This window comes from Hyperolius riggenbachi, chromosome 5 (assembly GCF_040937935.1).
Source record: "Hyperolius riggenbachi isolate aHypRig1 chromosome 5, aHypRig1.pri, whole genome shotgun sequence".
Taxonomy (NCBI): Eukaryota; Metazoa; Chordata; class Amphibia; order Anura; family Hyperoliidae; genus Hyperolius; species Hyperolius riggenbachi.
Genome location: NC_090650.1, coordinates 67,458,454 through 67,474,537, shown reverse-complemented (window position 1 = coordinate 67,474,537; position 16,084 = coordinate 67,458,454). Strand labels below are relative to the sequence as shown.

The 16,084-nt window shown below is 42.8% G+C and overlaps 1 protein-coding gene across 8 annotated transcripts in view; it reads right to left on the bottom strand.

The window, feature by feature from the left end:
* DIP2C (disco interacting protein 2 homolog C) overlaps positions 1-16,084 on the bottom strand; it is a 635,214-nt gene that overhangs the window by 321,291 nt on the left and 297,839 nt on the right. For 4 of the 8 annotated variants that reach the window (XM_068235828.1, XM_068235830.1, XM_068235833.1 and 1 more), the window contains 3 exons: positions 10,221-10,331; positions 3,814-3,939; positions 1,247-1,495 (listed from right to left, as the gene is read on the bottom strand). In XM_068235828.1, coding sequence (XP_068091929.1) covers positions 1,247-1,495; positions 3,814-3,939; positions 10,221-10,331 — 486 coding nt within the window. The remainder of the gene's footprint in view (positions 1-1,246; positions 1,496-3,813; positions 3,940-10,220; positions 10,332-16,084) is intronic. The other 4 variants (XM_068235836.1, XM_068235831.1, XM_068235834.1 and 1 more) reach the window with 1 other exon arrangement.

Genomic DNA, 16,084 nt, shown 5'->3' with positions numbered 1-16,084 from the left:
CTTGCACAGGAGACAAGGAAAGCAGAGAAATCCATCCTGTGTGTATTTATAGGGATCAGCATGTCTAATTCTCCCTTATCTTCAAGTAATCACAAGTGTAATTTAAGCCGTCAGATCTGTCTGAACTGTGCTGAGTTGTGTGCAGAGTTCTGTGCTAATGTGTAAACACAGGAAGTTAACTGTTTCTGTGCTCCCATAAAACCAGGAAGTAGACACTTCAGATGTATTGAAGGCGTTCTCTAAGCTGTAAGAAATAAATGTTTTTCTTTAAAGGTTATTATGCTGTAGCTTATCTTTTAGAGCAGAGAGAAAGTTCTGGGTTTAGGTCCACTTTAAGCAAGTGCAATCTAATAGCATGTGAAAAATAAATGTCTGCAGAATAAGTATGCGTATATTTACTTAGCAGGATGCAAAATAATAATAATAATATTATTACTACTATTTCCAGCAGTCACAAATAAAACAGCAACTAGAAGTACACAATGTGGCTCAGAACTGCAGACTGATAAGGCTCCCAGGACAAAATGAAACTAAACCTATTAACCATTTTAGAACTTAAATAAAAAGTTTCTGCTTCAAGCTTATAAGAGTGTTGAAAATCTGTTAGCGCAGAGGAGAAATTTTAACTGTGGTTCCACTTTAAATTGTTGCTACTATTTTTTTTTTTTTTACAAAAATAGAACTTTAAAGCCCGCCTCTCAAATAGACTATTTTTTTAAAGGACAACTGAAGAGAGAGGTATATGGAGGGTGCCATGTTTTGTTCATTTTAAGCAATACCAGTTGCCTGGCAGCCCTGCTGACACCTCTGCCTCTAATACTTTAAGCCATAGAACCTGAACAAGCATGCAGCAGATCAGGTGTTTCTGACATTATTGTTAGATCTGACAGATTAGCTGCATGCTTGTTTCTGGTGTTATTCAGACACTTCTGCAGCCAAACAGACCAGCATGGCTGCCAGGCAACTGATATTGTTTAAAAGGAAATAAACATGGCAGCCTCTATAGTCTTCTCACTTCAGTTGACTTTTCAGGAATTAAAATTACATTTTAGGTCTGCATAAACACCAGCACTACCTTTTCCTTTGTCAGATATTGTTTAAAGAGGTAGGAAATGCTCTGAGGCATGTTTGTAGCGACTTCAGCAAGAACATAAGTTGTTAATAAAACTTCAAATGAGATATGGTGGCTGATTACCAAAACAACACAGCAATCATCATCATGAATAGTAATAAGGAGACTACGAACCTATGTGCGTTTGGGCCATAACATCTGCTAATCTGTGTGCAGCACTGCTGCCTCCGCTCTGTGTGGACGAGGACGAAGTGGTTGATGTGGTTGATCCATGGATTGCTTGGCTGATCCAATGTTCCATGTTTATACTTCCCTGGCTTGAGGTGGGAGTTCCCTGGGAGTCTCCTTGTCCTGAACCTTCGTCCTCTGACCCTGAAGAGGTATCTGTACAAGACACATATTGAGTCAGCTCGATGTAGAACTCTGGGAATGGTAGATGGAAATGCAATAGGGATGAAGACTGAGATGCAAATCATGAAGAACTGATGTATAATAATACAAATTTTTGTGCAACCTCATGTAGTCTGAAAACGAACCAATCGAATCACACCTTGGTTTCATCCAACTGGTCCATTTTCAAACTGCATGAATTTGCATTAAAAAAAAACTGCATAAATCTGCATCAACTCTGAATTATTGCCATCTCATTGACCACTCCTAATATGTAAAAAAAATATACAAATTAACAAAGAAGCAACTTCATCTCTTGGAACTCTTATTATTCCTTAACCTCCTTGGCGGTAACCCCGAACGTAGTTCGGGGTAAGCCGCGCAGGAGGTTTCCTCAGGCCCTGCTGGGCCGATTTCAGTCATTTTTTTTTTGCTGGACGCAGCTAGCACTTCGCTAGCTGCGCCAGCACACCGATCGCCGCCGCCCCGCGCTCGATCGCCGCTATCCGCGCCACCGCAGAGCCCCTCCCCCCCTAGACCCCTGCGCTGCCTGGCCTATCAGCGCCAGGCAGCACTAAGGGGTGGATCGGGACTCCCTTAGAAGTCACGACTTCCATGACGTCGGTGACGTCATCCCGCCCCGTTGCCATGGGGCGGGATTTCCTGATCGCCTAAGGCGATCGGGGGGGCTGGGGGGATGCCGCTGAGCAGCGGCTATCATGTAGCGAGCCCTAGGCTCGCTACAGGATTTAAAAAAAAAAAAAAAACACAAAAAAAAGGCAGCGCTGCCCCCTGGCGGTTTTTAATATACCGCCAGGGAGGTTAACCACTTCACCCCAAAGCGTTTTTTATCCTAATGGACAAGAGCGATTTTCACCTTTCAGTGCTCATCCCTTTCATTTGCCAATAGATTAATCACTACTGATCTCAATTAAATGATCTATATCTTGATTTTTTCACCAACAATTAAACTTTTTGGGGTTGATATTTGTTTTCATGAATTACTTTATTTTCTATGCACTTTAAAGGGAAAAATAAGGGAAAAAAAAAGAATACACTATTTCTCCAATTTTATCCCCCATAGTTTTAATATAAACACTGCTACTCTACATAAAACCCACACGTTTTATCTGCCTATTTATCCTGGTTATTACAAGATTTGAATTATGTCCCTAGTATAAAGTATGGTGACAATACATAATTTGGAAATCAAGGTGTATTTTGTCTATGTTGTGTTTTTTGTTTTACTGTTCTCACGTGCATGGGAACACATGTGCACGTGCGGGAGCGTGCACGCACGCAGGTGCACACGCACAGCGGCAGCAGCGCTGCTTAAAGTGTAACTGTCGGGCATAAAATCAAAAATCAATCATTTATTTTTATCTGGTAAACAAGTGTGATGCTACCAGGCAATCCAAAAGTTAAAATCTCTTTTACTTTTCTTGTTTATAAATGATCATTCCCCAGTTTACCTGACTCTTATTTGGTACATTGCCGTACGAAGGAAGTTGCAGGGCATGATGGGTTGTCTTTTTTTGCTTCTTTATTTCCCCTCAGACTTAACTAATGTACAGAAGCAAAAAAAGGACAACCCAGCAAGCCTTGCAGCTTCCTTTGTGCGGCAACGTACCAAATAAGAGTCAGGTAAACTGGGGAATGATAATTTATAAACAAGAAAAGTAAAAGAGACTTTAACTTTTGGATTGAATGATTAGCATTCATATTACTTGTTTACCAGATAAAAATAAAGAATTGATTTTTGATTTTATGCCCGACAGTTACTCTTTAACTTATAAAAATGTGCTGGAGCCGTTAAGAGGCTCCAGCAGGACGTTTTAATACGCCTGCTTGTCTTTAAGTGGTTAAAGTACCATGTTTATGTACAAAAGCAACACAATTAAAATTAACGAAAAAAGAAAACTGAAAATTGCAAACAAAAACAATGTTATTTTTATTATATATATTTATAAAAACAAATATATAAAATTATAATAATACTAAAAATAATAATAATATTTATATACTGTATAGATTTGAATAGAAGTAGACCTCGTATATAATTCGACTCCAATATTCAACCCTCTTAAGCTCAAACACTCGCAATCCAGAGCAGGAGACTTGGGCGCAGCCGGTGCCACCATAGAACGCAATAGGAATTACGGCTATAGCGATGCACAGTGATTAACTTCAGCGCTGTCAGAAGACGGAGCTGAAGTTACTTTTAAAACACTGTTATTCGGCCTCCAGCAGTAGTTGGAAGCCAAATTGTGAACATTTCTAGACTTATTCTCGAGTATATACAGTATTTATAAATATAATTTTTAAATAAGTTTAATGATGTTGGTACTGACCTGGAGGTGTGTAGGCATCCATGGAGGTTTGTACCACCAGAGAGCGTCGCTTTGATGGCATGGGTACAGCCATTTTCCTTTCTTTATGCTTGGCGAGGGCTGCCTGGACCGCTTCTGTATGGACATCTGTAACAGTGGCAAGAACAGTATACAGAAAATGTCATTATGAAGTCCTTCCTAACACCTCCCATCATAATGATACTAAGGATGGGGTGTACAGGGGGGAAACAGGAAGCCATACAAAAATTAGGGAAAGTAAGGAAAAACGGAAGGGAAAGAGGTGGGGAATTTGAAGTAAACTTACTGCCCCCTAGAGCAGTGTAACAATATTTCATTAGAACATATGTGAAAACATTACTTAATTAAAATTGTTTAAAATACTCCCAACCACAGTGCAGAGAGTGTCATTCCAACATGAGATATAATGTGTCATATACATGTTAAAGGGTACCTAAACTGAGAAGGATATGGATTTTTCCTTTTAAAATTATACCAGTTGCCTGACTCTCCTGCTGATCCTGTGTCTCTAATACTTTTAGCCACAGCCCCTGAACAAGCATGCAGATCAGGTGCTCTGACTGAAGTCAGACTGGATTAGCTGCATGCTTGTTTCAGGTGTGCGAGTCGGCCACTTCTGCAGCCAAAGAGTTCAGAAGGACTGCCAGGCAACTGGTATTGTTTAAAAAAAAAATCCATATCCCTCTCAGTTAAGGTTCCTTTTAAACCTACTAAAAAACATTTCCTCTAAATGACACTGTAGATCTTCACCATTTCCTTTTCATGGTCAGGATAAACCAACAATTAGTTTTATGGAAATCCAATGTCCCATGAAAAAAATTACATCAACGTTTTTTTAAAAATGAGGAGGAAATTTATCCTTAAAGGGACTCCGAGCTCAGAAAAAAAAGGAAAGTTGTACTTACCAGGGGCTTTCTCCAGCCCAGTGCTAGTCGGGAGGTCCCACGCCGGCGTCCTGGCTCCTCTCCTTCTCCCCGCTCCGGAATGGCTGGCAGGCCGCAGCCCGGGCGACACTCTCCCGAGTGTCGGGCTGCTTCTTCCGCATATGACGCGGATTACGTCACACGCCGGCCGCCTCGCGTCATCACGGCGGCCGGCGTGAAAGTACTGCGCATGCGCGCTTTGTTCGCGCATGCGCAGTACTTTCACGCCGGCCGCCGTGATGACGCGAGGCGGCCGGCGTGTGACGTAATCCGCGTCATATGCGGAAGAAGCAGCCCGACACTCGGGAGAGTGTCGCCCGGGCTGCGGCCTGCCAGCCATTCCGGAGCGGGGAGAAGGAGAGGAGGAGAGGAGCCAGGACGCCGGCGTGGGACCTCCCGACCAGCACTGGGCTGGAGAAAGCCCCTGGTGAGTACAACTTTCCTTTTTTTTCTGAGCTCGGAGTCCCTTTAAAGAGACTCTGTAACTTCGAAAAGATCCCCTGGGGGGTACTCACCTCGGGTGGGGGAAGCCTCCGGATCCTAATGAGGCTTCCCACGCCGTCCTACATCCCACGGGGGTCTCGCCGCAGCCCTCTGAACAGCCGGCGACAGGCCCGACTGTAATTTCAATATTTACCTTTGCTGGCTCCAGCGGGGGCGCTGTGGCTGCTTTAGGCTCGGAAATAGACGGAAATACCCGATCTCCGTCGGGTCCGGCTCTAATGCGCAGGCTCCGGAGACTTGCGCCTGCGCAGTAGAGCGGATCCGACGGCGATCGGGTATTTCCACCTACTTCGGAGCCGACAGCCGTCAGAGCGCCTGTGCAGGAGCCGGGAAGGTAAATATTACGTCACGGCTGTACGGAGGGCTGCAGCGAGACCCCCGTGGGACGGGAAGCCTCATCATGATCCTGAGGCTTCCCCCACCCGAGGTGAGTACCTCCCAGGGGACGTTTTGCCGTTACAGTTCCTCTTTAAGCACTTCTCTCAGCCGGAGATTAATCTGCTCCAGACATGGTACTGTACTGAAGATATTCAAGGGACTCTGGGCAAATTCAAGGTAACGTACACACTGTGTAAGGTTTAGGAAAACAGAGCCAGCAAGCCCATGCCTGTTCTTTTCTTAGGCTACTTTTTGTGTTTTTCCAATGCAGAGAGATTGGGGTTATAGGGTGGGGTGTACATGTAATTAAGGTGCTGGGAAATTTGGGCAGAGGGTGAAGCCTCAAAATGGCTCACACTGCTCCTGCAAAACTCCCGGTGGCATAGATTACTACTTCCCCTCCAGGCCGCTATGAAATGTGGGGTAAGGCATAGTTCAGCTGCCAGCTATTGCTAGCAGTCAAATTATGCTGTTTTTATCGTAATTTAGGCTCCATCTCTTAACAGCGCCCACATTACAGACTGAGTACCAATATAGCTGAAATTTACATCACAGCCTACGACGGCGACCAGTGCGCCCAAATTTCCAACATAGTTATTGCCTAGGATAGATTATGGTTTTTTGTGTCAATAGGCATGTGTACGGCTGCGTATTTGAAGAATTAAAGAATTATGTTGTATGGTGCTTCATGAGGAACAAATAAAACATGAAGAAAATGTGGTCACTGTGGGGAGACCTTGGTCACCTGTATGACAAGGAGAGACCAGGAGCCAAACGGTGCAGAATTGTGTGGTATTCGATGTTAGATTGTAGTACAAGAGTATTTATACTCACAAAGGTGGGGGGCAGTCCCTGCAACTACCATATATCACTAATGGGGAAATAACCGTCCCCGCTCGGTATTCCAGGTCTCTACTGGAACTGGATGGTCGCACTCCTGGTTGATCCTTCTTGATTGTAGATAACACCACACCCGGAAGGTGAACACCTCCAAAGGAGATGTAATGTATAGTACTGGGGGTGGAGACGCCCAAAGATAGGTAATGTGATGAAACAAAAAAAAAAAAATATGGTGGAGGGAGGGTGTCTTTACCACTCCAGATGGAAAAACCCAAAAGCACAAGATTAATGTAAAAAGATTATTCAGCAAGATTAAAAGGACAATGCATTTCACGGGTCTCGGCCCACTTCTTCAGGTCAATATAAGTGCCTTTAAAATATGGTTACAAGCATGGATGCCAAAAATGATTTCTGGCGTCTATGCTTGTGACCATATTTTAAAGGCACTTGTATAGCGGGCTGTTGTTTCATTACATTACCTATTTTTGGGCGCCCTCAGTACTAAATAAAACATGAAAACGTAATTTAAAAAAAAATGTTTTTCAGTTTCACAATTTTCAATAACCTACAGTATTCTTGTTAAACAATAGTGGTAGTTACAATCCATTATCCAAAAACAGCACCTTATTGCCGCCTTTGTTTTTAAAGTGAAAGTCCCTGATCCTGCTTACCATTAACTGAGGCATCTAGCACCGGGGCCTATCTTCTATACGGCATATTTTTATGGAAAATCAAATTGGTAAGGATAAGATCTGTATAAAAGAACTTTCACATGTTAAAGAGACCACATACTGGTTCTCTGCCCCCATCTGGCAGTAATCACTTGATGCAGTCACAAATGGAGCTCTACAGAACCTCAGTGAGTCACCTAGAATCAGACTATGACTCAACTTTTATTTCTTTTCACCTTTCCCATGTGGTCACAGCCTGGACTGGTACAAAGATAAGGCAATATCACTAGGGGAGCAGGAGACGAGTGGTTCAGGTCGGGAACATGATAGGAGTTAAATAGCCTGTATCTTTAAGGTTGAGCCCACCTACTGGGCCCTGTTTTATGTTAATTATGCTAAATATTTTGCATTTAGGATCATTCTTGAGTTATAACAAAAAAAAAGTGCTGCCTTATGCAATTGGCAAGCATGGCTGCCTCTGTTCTAACTCTGCCCAATTGATTCATGTACCACTTGGCTGCAGCCCTAAGTCTGTGGAAAAAAATTATAAAATTGGAGGAATTTCTGCTTGGTCACCATTTAGATAAATCCTGTTTTATATCTGCCATTACCTACTGTCTACATAAGAAATACCCAGACAGCTCATGGTGACCCAGAACCACCTGGAAGGTATAAAGGGCTTAAAGAGAGCAATGCTAAATGTGATTTCCCCTTCTTGAAACAGAAAGCAGTTTAGATAATTCAGCTGTTAGGCCTGGTGCACACCAAAACACGCTAGCAGATCCACAAAATGCTAGCAGATTTTGAAACGCTTTTTCTTCTTTTTCTGTAGCGTTTCACCTAGCATTTTGCGTTTTTGTGAAGCGTTTTTGGTGTAGTAGATTTCAGATATTGTTACAGTAAAGCGGTTACTGAACAGCTTCTGTAACAAAAACGCCTGCAAAACCGCTCTGAACTGCAGTTTTTCAGATTGGTTTGCGTTTTTCCTATACTTAACATTGAGGCAGAAACGCATCCACAATCCAAAAAATGCCTCACCCCGGGAGTATGCGTTTCTGCAAAACGCCTCCCGCTCTGGTGTGACCCACCCCATTGAGATACATTGACCAAGCGTATCCGCAGCCGCAAGCGCCTTCAGAAACGCTGAAGAAGCCGCTCGGTGTGCACCAGCCCTAAGTGAGCAACTGTGGTTTCCCGTGATGCCTCAATCCTTAAAGAGACTCTGTAACAAAATGCAAAATGTTCAGCCTTATTTCTTCTATCCTTTAAGTTCCTATACCTGATCTAATGTGGTCTGTCTTACTGCAGCCTTTCCAAGTTGCACCATGGCTGTATTATCTCTGTTATATAATCTAATCTTTCCTCTGACAGCTTTGTCGGGCTCAGACGCTCAAGCAGAAATTTGCTGCTCTGCTTGTGATAGGATAGAAGCTATACACACCCTCTCCACGCCCCCTGCAGGCTCTGTGTGAGTCACAGACTGAGCTCCTCTCAGCCTATCACACTCTGGTTATCAGCCATGTCTTTTGTTTGTAAACACTGCCTGAAACTGGCAATTACAAGCCAGGATTGCAGCAGGGAGTGGCAGAAACAGCACAGAGGGGCCCAGGAGAACATAATGAATAGAATGATATGCTTTTTATTGTAAGAATTTTAGAGTACAGATTGTCTTTAATATGCAAATCATCTCTTTTTGCCCTTGAAAGCCAGGCTTAACATCCAGAACCGCGGGTGTATAGTGATGCTGCAGCAGACCAACACCAATCCAACATACATGGCTCTGTAAAATGTATAAGCAACAAAGCAACAGAGGCTCACTATACACCAGCGGTTCTGAATGTGCAGCCTTGCTTTCTGGGGCATAAAGAGATGATTTGCATATTTAGTAGCGATGCATTGTGGGAAATCACAGTTGTTCACTTACAGCTGAATTTTCATATATACCTTCTCTTTTAACCACTTGAGGACCGCAGTGTTAAACCCCCCTAAAGACCAGGCCATTTTTCTCTAAATGGGCCACTGCAGCTTTAAGGCCTAGCTGCAGAGCCGCACAACTCAGCACAAAAGTGATTCCCCCACCCCCTTTCTGTTGGTGGGGTCTGATCGCTCCCCCAGTATTTATTTTTTTAAATAAATATTTACGTTATTTATTCTTAAATAAAACTGTCTATTTTGTTTTATTTCTTCTGTATTCCCCCTCCCTCCCCCCGCCAGCCAATTAGTGCGATCCGCTGTCATAGGCTTTGCTGTGGTGCCTCCCAGAGGGACAGCCATGTGACACGGCTGTCTCCAGTACAGCACTGCTGCAGATTACAGCGCTGAACAGCAATAAAAGACGTCGGTTTTGCCATAACAGTCCCCGAGCAGCGATCGCCACTGGGAGACTAAAGGCAGAGTAAAGCTCAGTCATCAGAGCGAGGATGCGCGCGCATCGGCGTGTGCGATCGCCCGCAAACCACGCCCGAAGGAACTTACGACGATTGGCGTTAGGCGGTCCTGGGGCTGCCGCTGCATTCATGCCCATCAGCGTGATGCGGTCGGCAAGTGGTTAAGAAGGCAAAATTATATTCAACTATCTACAAAAGGAAAGCCAGATATCTAGACAGAAAACATGTTAAAGTGACCCTCCAGACTAAAAATCTATTCAACAGAACTGAAAAGGCTTGGTGTTTGACAGTTTCACAGCATCAGAACTTTGTTTTTCTTATAGAAGTCTCATTTTTAGCTGCATTTTTAGCTAAGCTCCGCCCCATCAAAGAAAACTGCCTGGGCTTTTTTCCCCCCGATGCTGTGCAAAGCATGATGGTATTTCCTATGTTGTTGTTCACGTTGCCTAGCAACTGGGAGGGGTGATCAGGACAGCTGGAACTGTGTCTCATGCTCCCTGTCACTTTCTTTCAACCAAAAAGATGGCTGCCCTTATGAAACCACAAAAGTTTGCCTGTTCTTTTAAAACAGGGTGGGTAAGATATTATATTATGTATCTTAATTAACATAACCAATGTACTGTATCTTAATGACAGTATGTTTGTTTAGGCTGAAGTTCCTCTTTAAGTCTTGACATGCATCTCACCTGATCTATAGCGTTCATCTCGTGAACCTGAAGACCGCCTGCGATGGTATCTAGAGGAAGAGGAGGGGGTGACCGGCGTCCTGCGTTCTGGTGGCAATAGTTGATCAACCCCTGTAGGAATAGTAATAGTGCTCAGGTGCATTTCCTAGATCAGCACATAAACTAAACATCAAGCAGCAATGTACACAGATTAACAAGGAAATGTTCCTACACCAGAAGTTTAAACTTTAAAATTCAATGCTTAAAGCAGCAGTGACAGCCATACTACCCCAGGAAAAAACACATATATAAGTAAATACTTGTTCTACTTACATAACATATGTGTTATGTACAGTCCGTGTTTTGATTTCAGTGCATTTTATATAGTAAATAAAGAACAAACAGTTTCAGGCATTTTTCATCTTTACTGCTTCTGACTGAAGCCAGTCTTGAAGTAATTTCCTCCCTTAATTTTTTCTCTCCTAGAAACTGCACTGTCATATCTAGCTTGCTTTGTTAACACATGAGCACAGCACAGATCTTATTTCAGCAGCTTCTCAGTTCTTAGCCTCGTATCACACTGAACTGCCCTCAGCCAACTAGTGAGGAGCAGGAATGTGGGAGGGGAGATCGCAAGCTTCCCTCTCATTAGGAAAGTACAAGAATGTAGCCGGGCTGGCTGAGATAAGATTAATTACAGCAGACACACTTATGATTATATTGGAATGCTTGCAATGCAAGCTCAGGTTGCAGCCTGTATAATAAACACAGAGAAATGGGTAAATGGAATTTGATTTTATGTCTGACAATCCCGCTTTAACCACTTCACCATCTCTATTAGTACAGCCCCACTCACTACTGATTTCACTTGTAGTTGTACGACACTTTCTCCAAACATACTGCTTACATAGCAAGAGAGAAAAGCCACTCCAACCTCCCTATTGACCAGCAGGCAGATGAGCTGGATAGTGGTGCAAACCAAGGAGCTGACTCTTAGGAACAATGGCATCAATCCACTAAGCTTATCTCCTGTCTTTAATAACTCTTCTAGAGTTGTTACCATGGTGATAAGGCATGTAGTATTCAGGAAACATTTTACCTAAGGCAAGCCTAAAGTTAACTCTTCTGTCTTTAAATTAACTCTCCAATCCTTAAAATAACTCCAGAGTTAAAGACAGGCTGTTAATTAACTGCGTGTGAAAATAACTACAGAGGAGGTAAATTAACTACAGAGGAGGTAAATTAACCACAGAGGAGGTAAATTAACTACAGGAGAGGTAACTTAAGGAATGAAGAGGTAAGATAACTCTCTCACGTGTGGAGGTAAGTTTTCTCTTGCTTTATTATCTTTAGCATGATCTTAGTGAATTGAGGCCATAGTGTAGGTAAAGCCCACACTCATCCATAAAGCAAATGATTACTTGAAGGCATTTCAAAGCACAGGCAATGCAAATGCCCCAAAAGGCCAAGGCATTTCAGATTGAGAGATCCTTATTCCAGCCATGACTGGATCGAGCAGCAAAACGGTTGAACGGTGATCGGACATGTCGAAAATTATCTATCTAACCATCTTATCAGCTCAGAGTCGAGCTGTGTATTCCCAGCATAACGGGCCGTCTGCATTGCCTGTGCTTTGAATTGTCTTCAATAAATTAATCATTTGCTTCCTTGATGAGTGCGGAATTGACCAAAACATTTACCCAGATACCCAATCTTCATATCCTTTCTGTAAAAGGTGGATAGGGCTTTCTCTCGATAACATAAATGTAACCCCGTTTATATTAAAAAACATTAAAAAAAACACAAACACACACACAAAATTAAATTATTGGAAATGTACTTTTTTGTCAAGATAAGAACCATTGGAAAAAGGACAGTTAATATGAGAGCCGGATCATCCACAAGGCAAACACAGGTGGTTGCCTAGGGCCTGGAGAGAGTCTAGGGGCCTGGTGGATGCTAGTCCCTACCAAATCTAACTACAAAAAAAAAAAAAAAAACAGGTGATGATCAACGGTTGGCAAAAAACGGATATCTTGCCTAGGGCCCCATTTCATCTTAATCCTTTTCTGGTTAATATATATTACTTTTACAGTATTTTTCATTAATCACACTTTTATTGTTGAATTATTAAAGCACTATTAACCCCTCCCCCCCCCCCCATATGTCTCCTATAAGGGGCACAGACACACATGGAACAGTGGGCCAGATTTATCACAGCATTACAAACTGTTTTTACTTCTAAACCAGTTAACCAGCAGAGGAACTGTTCTGAATGATAAGAAACTGTTCAAATCCTACGTAATAGCAACAGTTTAGCATGGATTTCTAGAGCTTCACTACAGTTAAAAAAAAGGTTCAAATCCATCCCTAAACTGCTGCAGATTAAGAAGTGCTTAACAGCAGTTCTACAGATAGTGCAGCAGTACATACTAGATGTGATTTGTGAAGGGCTCCTCCCCCCTCACTCAGAGCCTGCTGACAACAGATGTGTTGGTTGCCTCAGCAATAGCAATTTCCCTCACACACTGCACTGCCCAGACCTTCCTAACTCCTCCTATTCCTAACAGTTTAAGAAGAAAGCTGCACTATTTAGTGATTTCTAAGGGCTCTTTCACACTAGAGGCTGCGGTAGAAAAGGCTGAAGGTCAGCCTTTTGCTTAACGCCAATACATAGCGATTTCAAAGCGTTTTAAAAGAGTTTTACAGCTCATATGAAAACGTCCTTTTTTTTTTTCTTCTATAAAAATAAGTGAACAAGTTAGCTGTAAAACGCTTTGAAAACGCTTTAAAAACGCTGAAGCTGGCGTTTTCCATTGACTATCATTGAAACGCCAACAGCCAACTTCGGCTGTAAACAGCCCTGAAAAAGCTCCTGGGAGCGTTGAAACGCAACGCTCCAAAACGCCGAGTTAGATGTGAAAGGTAAAATGAAAGTCTATGGACTTTCTTTTACCTAGCAAAACGCCAACTTCGGCCGAAAAATCCCTCTGGTGTGAAAGGGCCCTTAGGATGCTTGAGACACTTCTGCATGGATTTCTAAAAACCTACTAATTTTCTGTCTCAAATACTCTTGATAGATGTCCCCCGGTGTCCCGCTCTCCTGCTCATGCAATTAGCGTTATCTCTTGTGTGAGTGCTACCTGGGTGGTACACTTAACGCTTCGTATCTACTATATGAGTAAGGGAAGGTTCTCAACCAATCAGAGGCAACAGGTAACAGACTGAGTGCCACGTTTAGATGATGCTGTGGAGGAAGAACAGACATCTGTGCACTGCATTTAAATATCTCAAATTGAGCTTATGTGGGTCAGTTTTTCTACCAGATTTGATCAACTGACTAAATCCACTGTGGTCCAATATCCCAACATCTCAAATCAACAGGGTTTCTATCAGGTGAGGTGCCACATTTTTGTTAAAATGTAACTGTCAGGCATAAAACCAAAAATCTATTCCTTATTTTTATCTGGTAAGCAAGTAATAAGGATGCTAATCAGGCAATCCAAAACTTAAAATCACTTATTACTTTTCTTCTCCATAGAACATCTTTCCCCAGTTTCCCTGGCTCTGATTTGGTACATTTGCCGCACAAAAAGAAGTTGCAGGGCATGCTGGGTTTTCTTTTTTTACCTTCTTTATTTTCCCCTCAGACAAAACTAATGCAGCCTGATGATACACAGAGAAAGGGAGGAAATTATGTCAGGATTGGCATCAAGATAGACATAGTAAAAATGGAATATCCTAAGAAGAATTTTCTTTTTTACTATAGAAAATCACTAAAATCAAAATGTGGACAGTGCCATATATATGAGCAAGTATATCTACTTATATATGTGTTGTTGTTTTTTCTGAGATAGCATGGCTGACAGCTTCTTTTTAAAGAGAGTCTGAAGCGAGAATAAATCTCGCTTCAGACCTCATAGATAGAGGCATGTGTGCCCCTGCTAAAACGCCGCTATCCCGCGGCTTAACGGGGGTCCCTTCACCCCCAAATCCCCTCCGTACAGCCGGGGAGCGCTTTCGCATTGGGGCAGGGCTAACCGCCGCAGCCCTGCCCCACACGCGTCTGTCAGCGTGTATCTCCGCCTCTTCCCCGCCCCTCTCAGTCTTCCTTCACTGAGAGGGGCGGGGGAGAGGCGGCGATGCGCCGCTGATAGACGCGACTGGAGGCAGGGCTGCAGCCATTAGCCCTGCCTCCAGGAAGAGAAAATCTGCGACCAAGAAGACTACCAAGGTTTGCGGAGGTGGGTTTGGGGGTGAAGGGACCCCCGTTTAGCCGCGCGATTGCGGCGTTTTAGCAGGGGCACACATGCCCCTGCTAACTATGAGCTCTGAAGCGAGATTTATTCTCGCTTCAGAGTCTCTTTAAGTGGGCAGAAGGAGGGAGCATGAGCTCAATGGCTTGCACTGCATCAAGCGGGACAACATCAGTGGAAGCAGCAGCCCTTCGTTTTACCTCAGGTAATTCTAATCAGGAAGGAAGAATGTTGAGCATCTATTGGAGAAGGTCACTACTAATGTTCGTTTGAGTTCCTGATATCTTCTTTAATTCAGGTACTGACCTGTAACTGAGTTACATTAGGAATTTGGAATATTGTTCATGTAATTGAAAAGCAGAATCCAAGGATCTAAGTTAGGATGAGGAAGACGGGAGCTTGTTCACAACAACAAACTATTTCCTTTGTAAAAAGTGGACCTGTCACCAGGATCTTAACTATCCATATATCATTAGTATTCAACGTTAAAGCGGACCTGATATCAGAACTTCCTCTCTGCTGTAAAAGATACGCACAAGCATGATAAACTTTAAAGAAAAACATTTTTTTTTTTACAGCCGATACAAATCTTGCAATAAATCTGCAGTGTGTCTACTTCCTGCTTTCATGAAAGCAGACATAGGGTTAACATCCTGTGTTTACCAATTAGTTGCTCTGCTGAAGCAGCCAGCTGCCACAACGGAGAGATCAAAATACACTTGTGATTAGTCACAGATGAGGGGGAATTAGACAGGCTAAACTCTCTAAACACATACAGGGTGCATTTCTCTATGTTTTCCTTCTATCCTGTGCAAGAGTTCAGGTCCACTATAACCCCTAGACTGCCAAACACATCTATAAGGGTTCTGTGTTTTTGCATTAAGACTCCAGGGATATCTAAAGGCATTTTAGTACAAAACTTCCCGCCTACAGCGCCATCTATAGGCTTTTTTGTTTCCCATGTTCCTTCGCAACAGACGACTATTTCAGGTTTTGGCTCAGTGCCAAAACTTGAAATATGCCAATAATTCTAAGATGAGGCAGAATTATGTAGACACTGGTGCTAATGTATGCAGCTTGGAAACCGATGCAATATTTGATTAGTTCATTTTACAATAGATTTTCATAATCATGGCATAATTCTCAAACATTCCAAATTTCCTTGAACCTCAGCGACATCCCTACTGACTACTGTGGACTTTGGTACATGTAGATTTGGGAAGGACATTTAATAAATACGATTCAAACATAGATGGCCCTGGCATGTAGCTTTAAAAAAAAAATAGTTGGCAGGCTAAGGTTTAATAGTAATTACCCGGCTTTTACTCTGTCATTTTTCCATATTATATTCATATATGGCATATTTGCAGTGTGAAAATTGTAATGTAGGCCTGTATTAAACAATGACTTACAAGGGTCCTCAGCTAAGCGGGATATGGAGGCTGCCATATTTATTTCCATGTAAACAAAACCAGTTGCCTGGCTGTCCTGTTGATCTTCCTGGCATTTAGTAGTGCCTGAATGACACACACCAAAAAAGAAGCTTGTGGGAAATGTAGTCAAACGTCAGTCAGAGCACTTGTTCTGTATGCTTGTTCAGGGTCTATGGCTTAAAGCATTAGTGGCGGA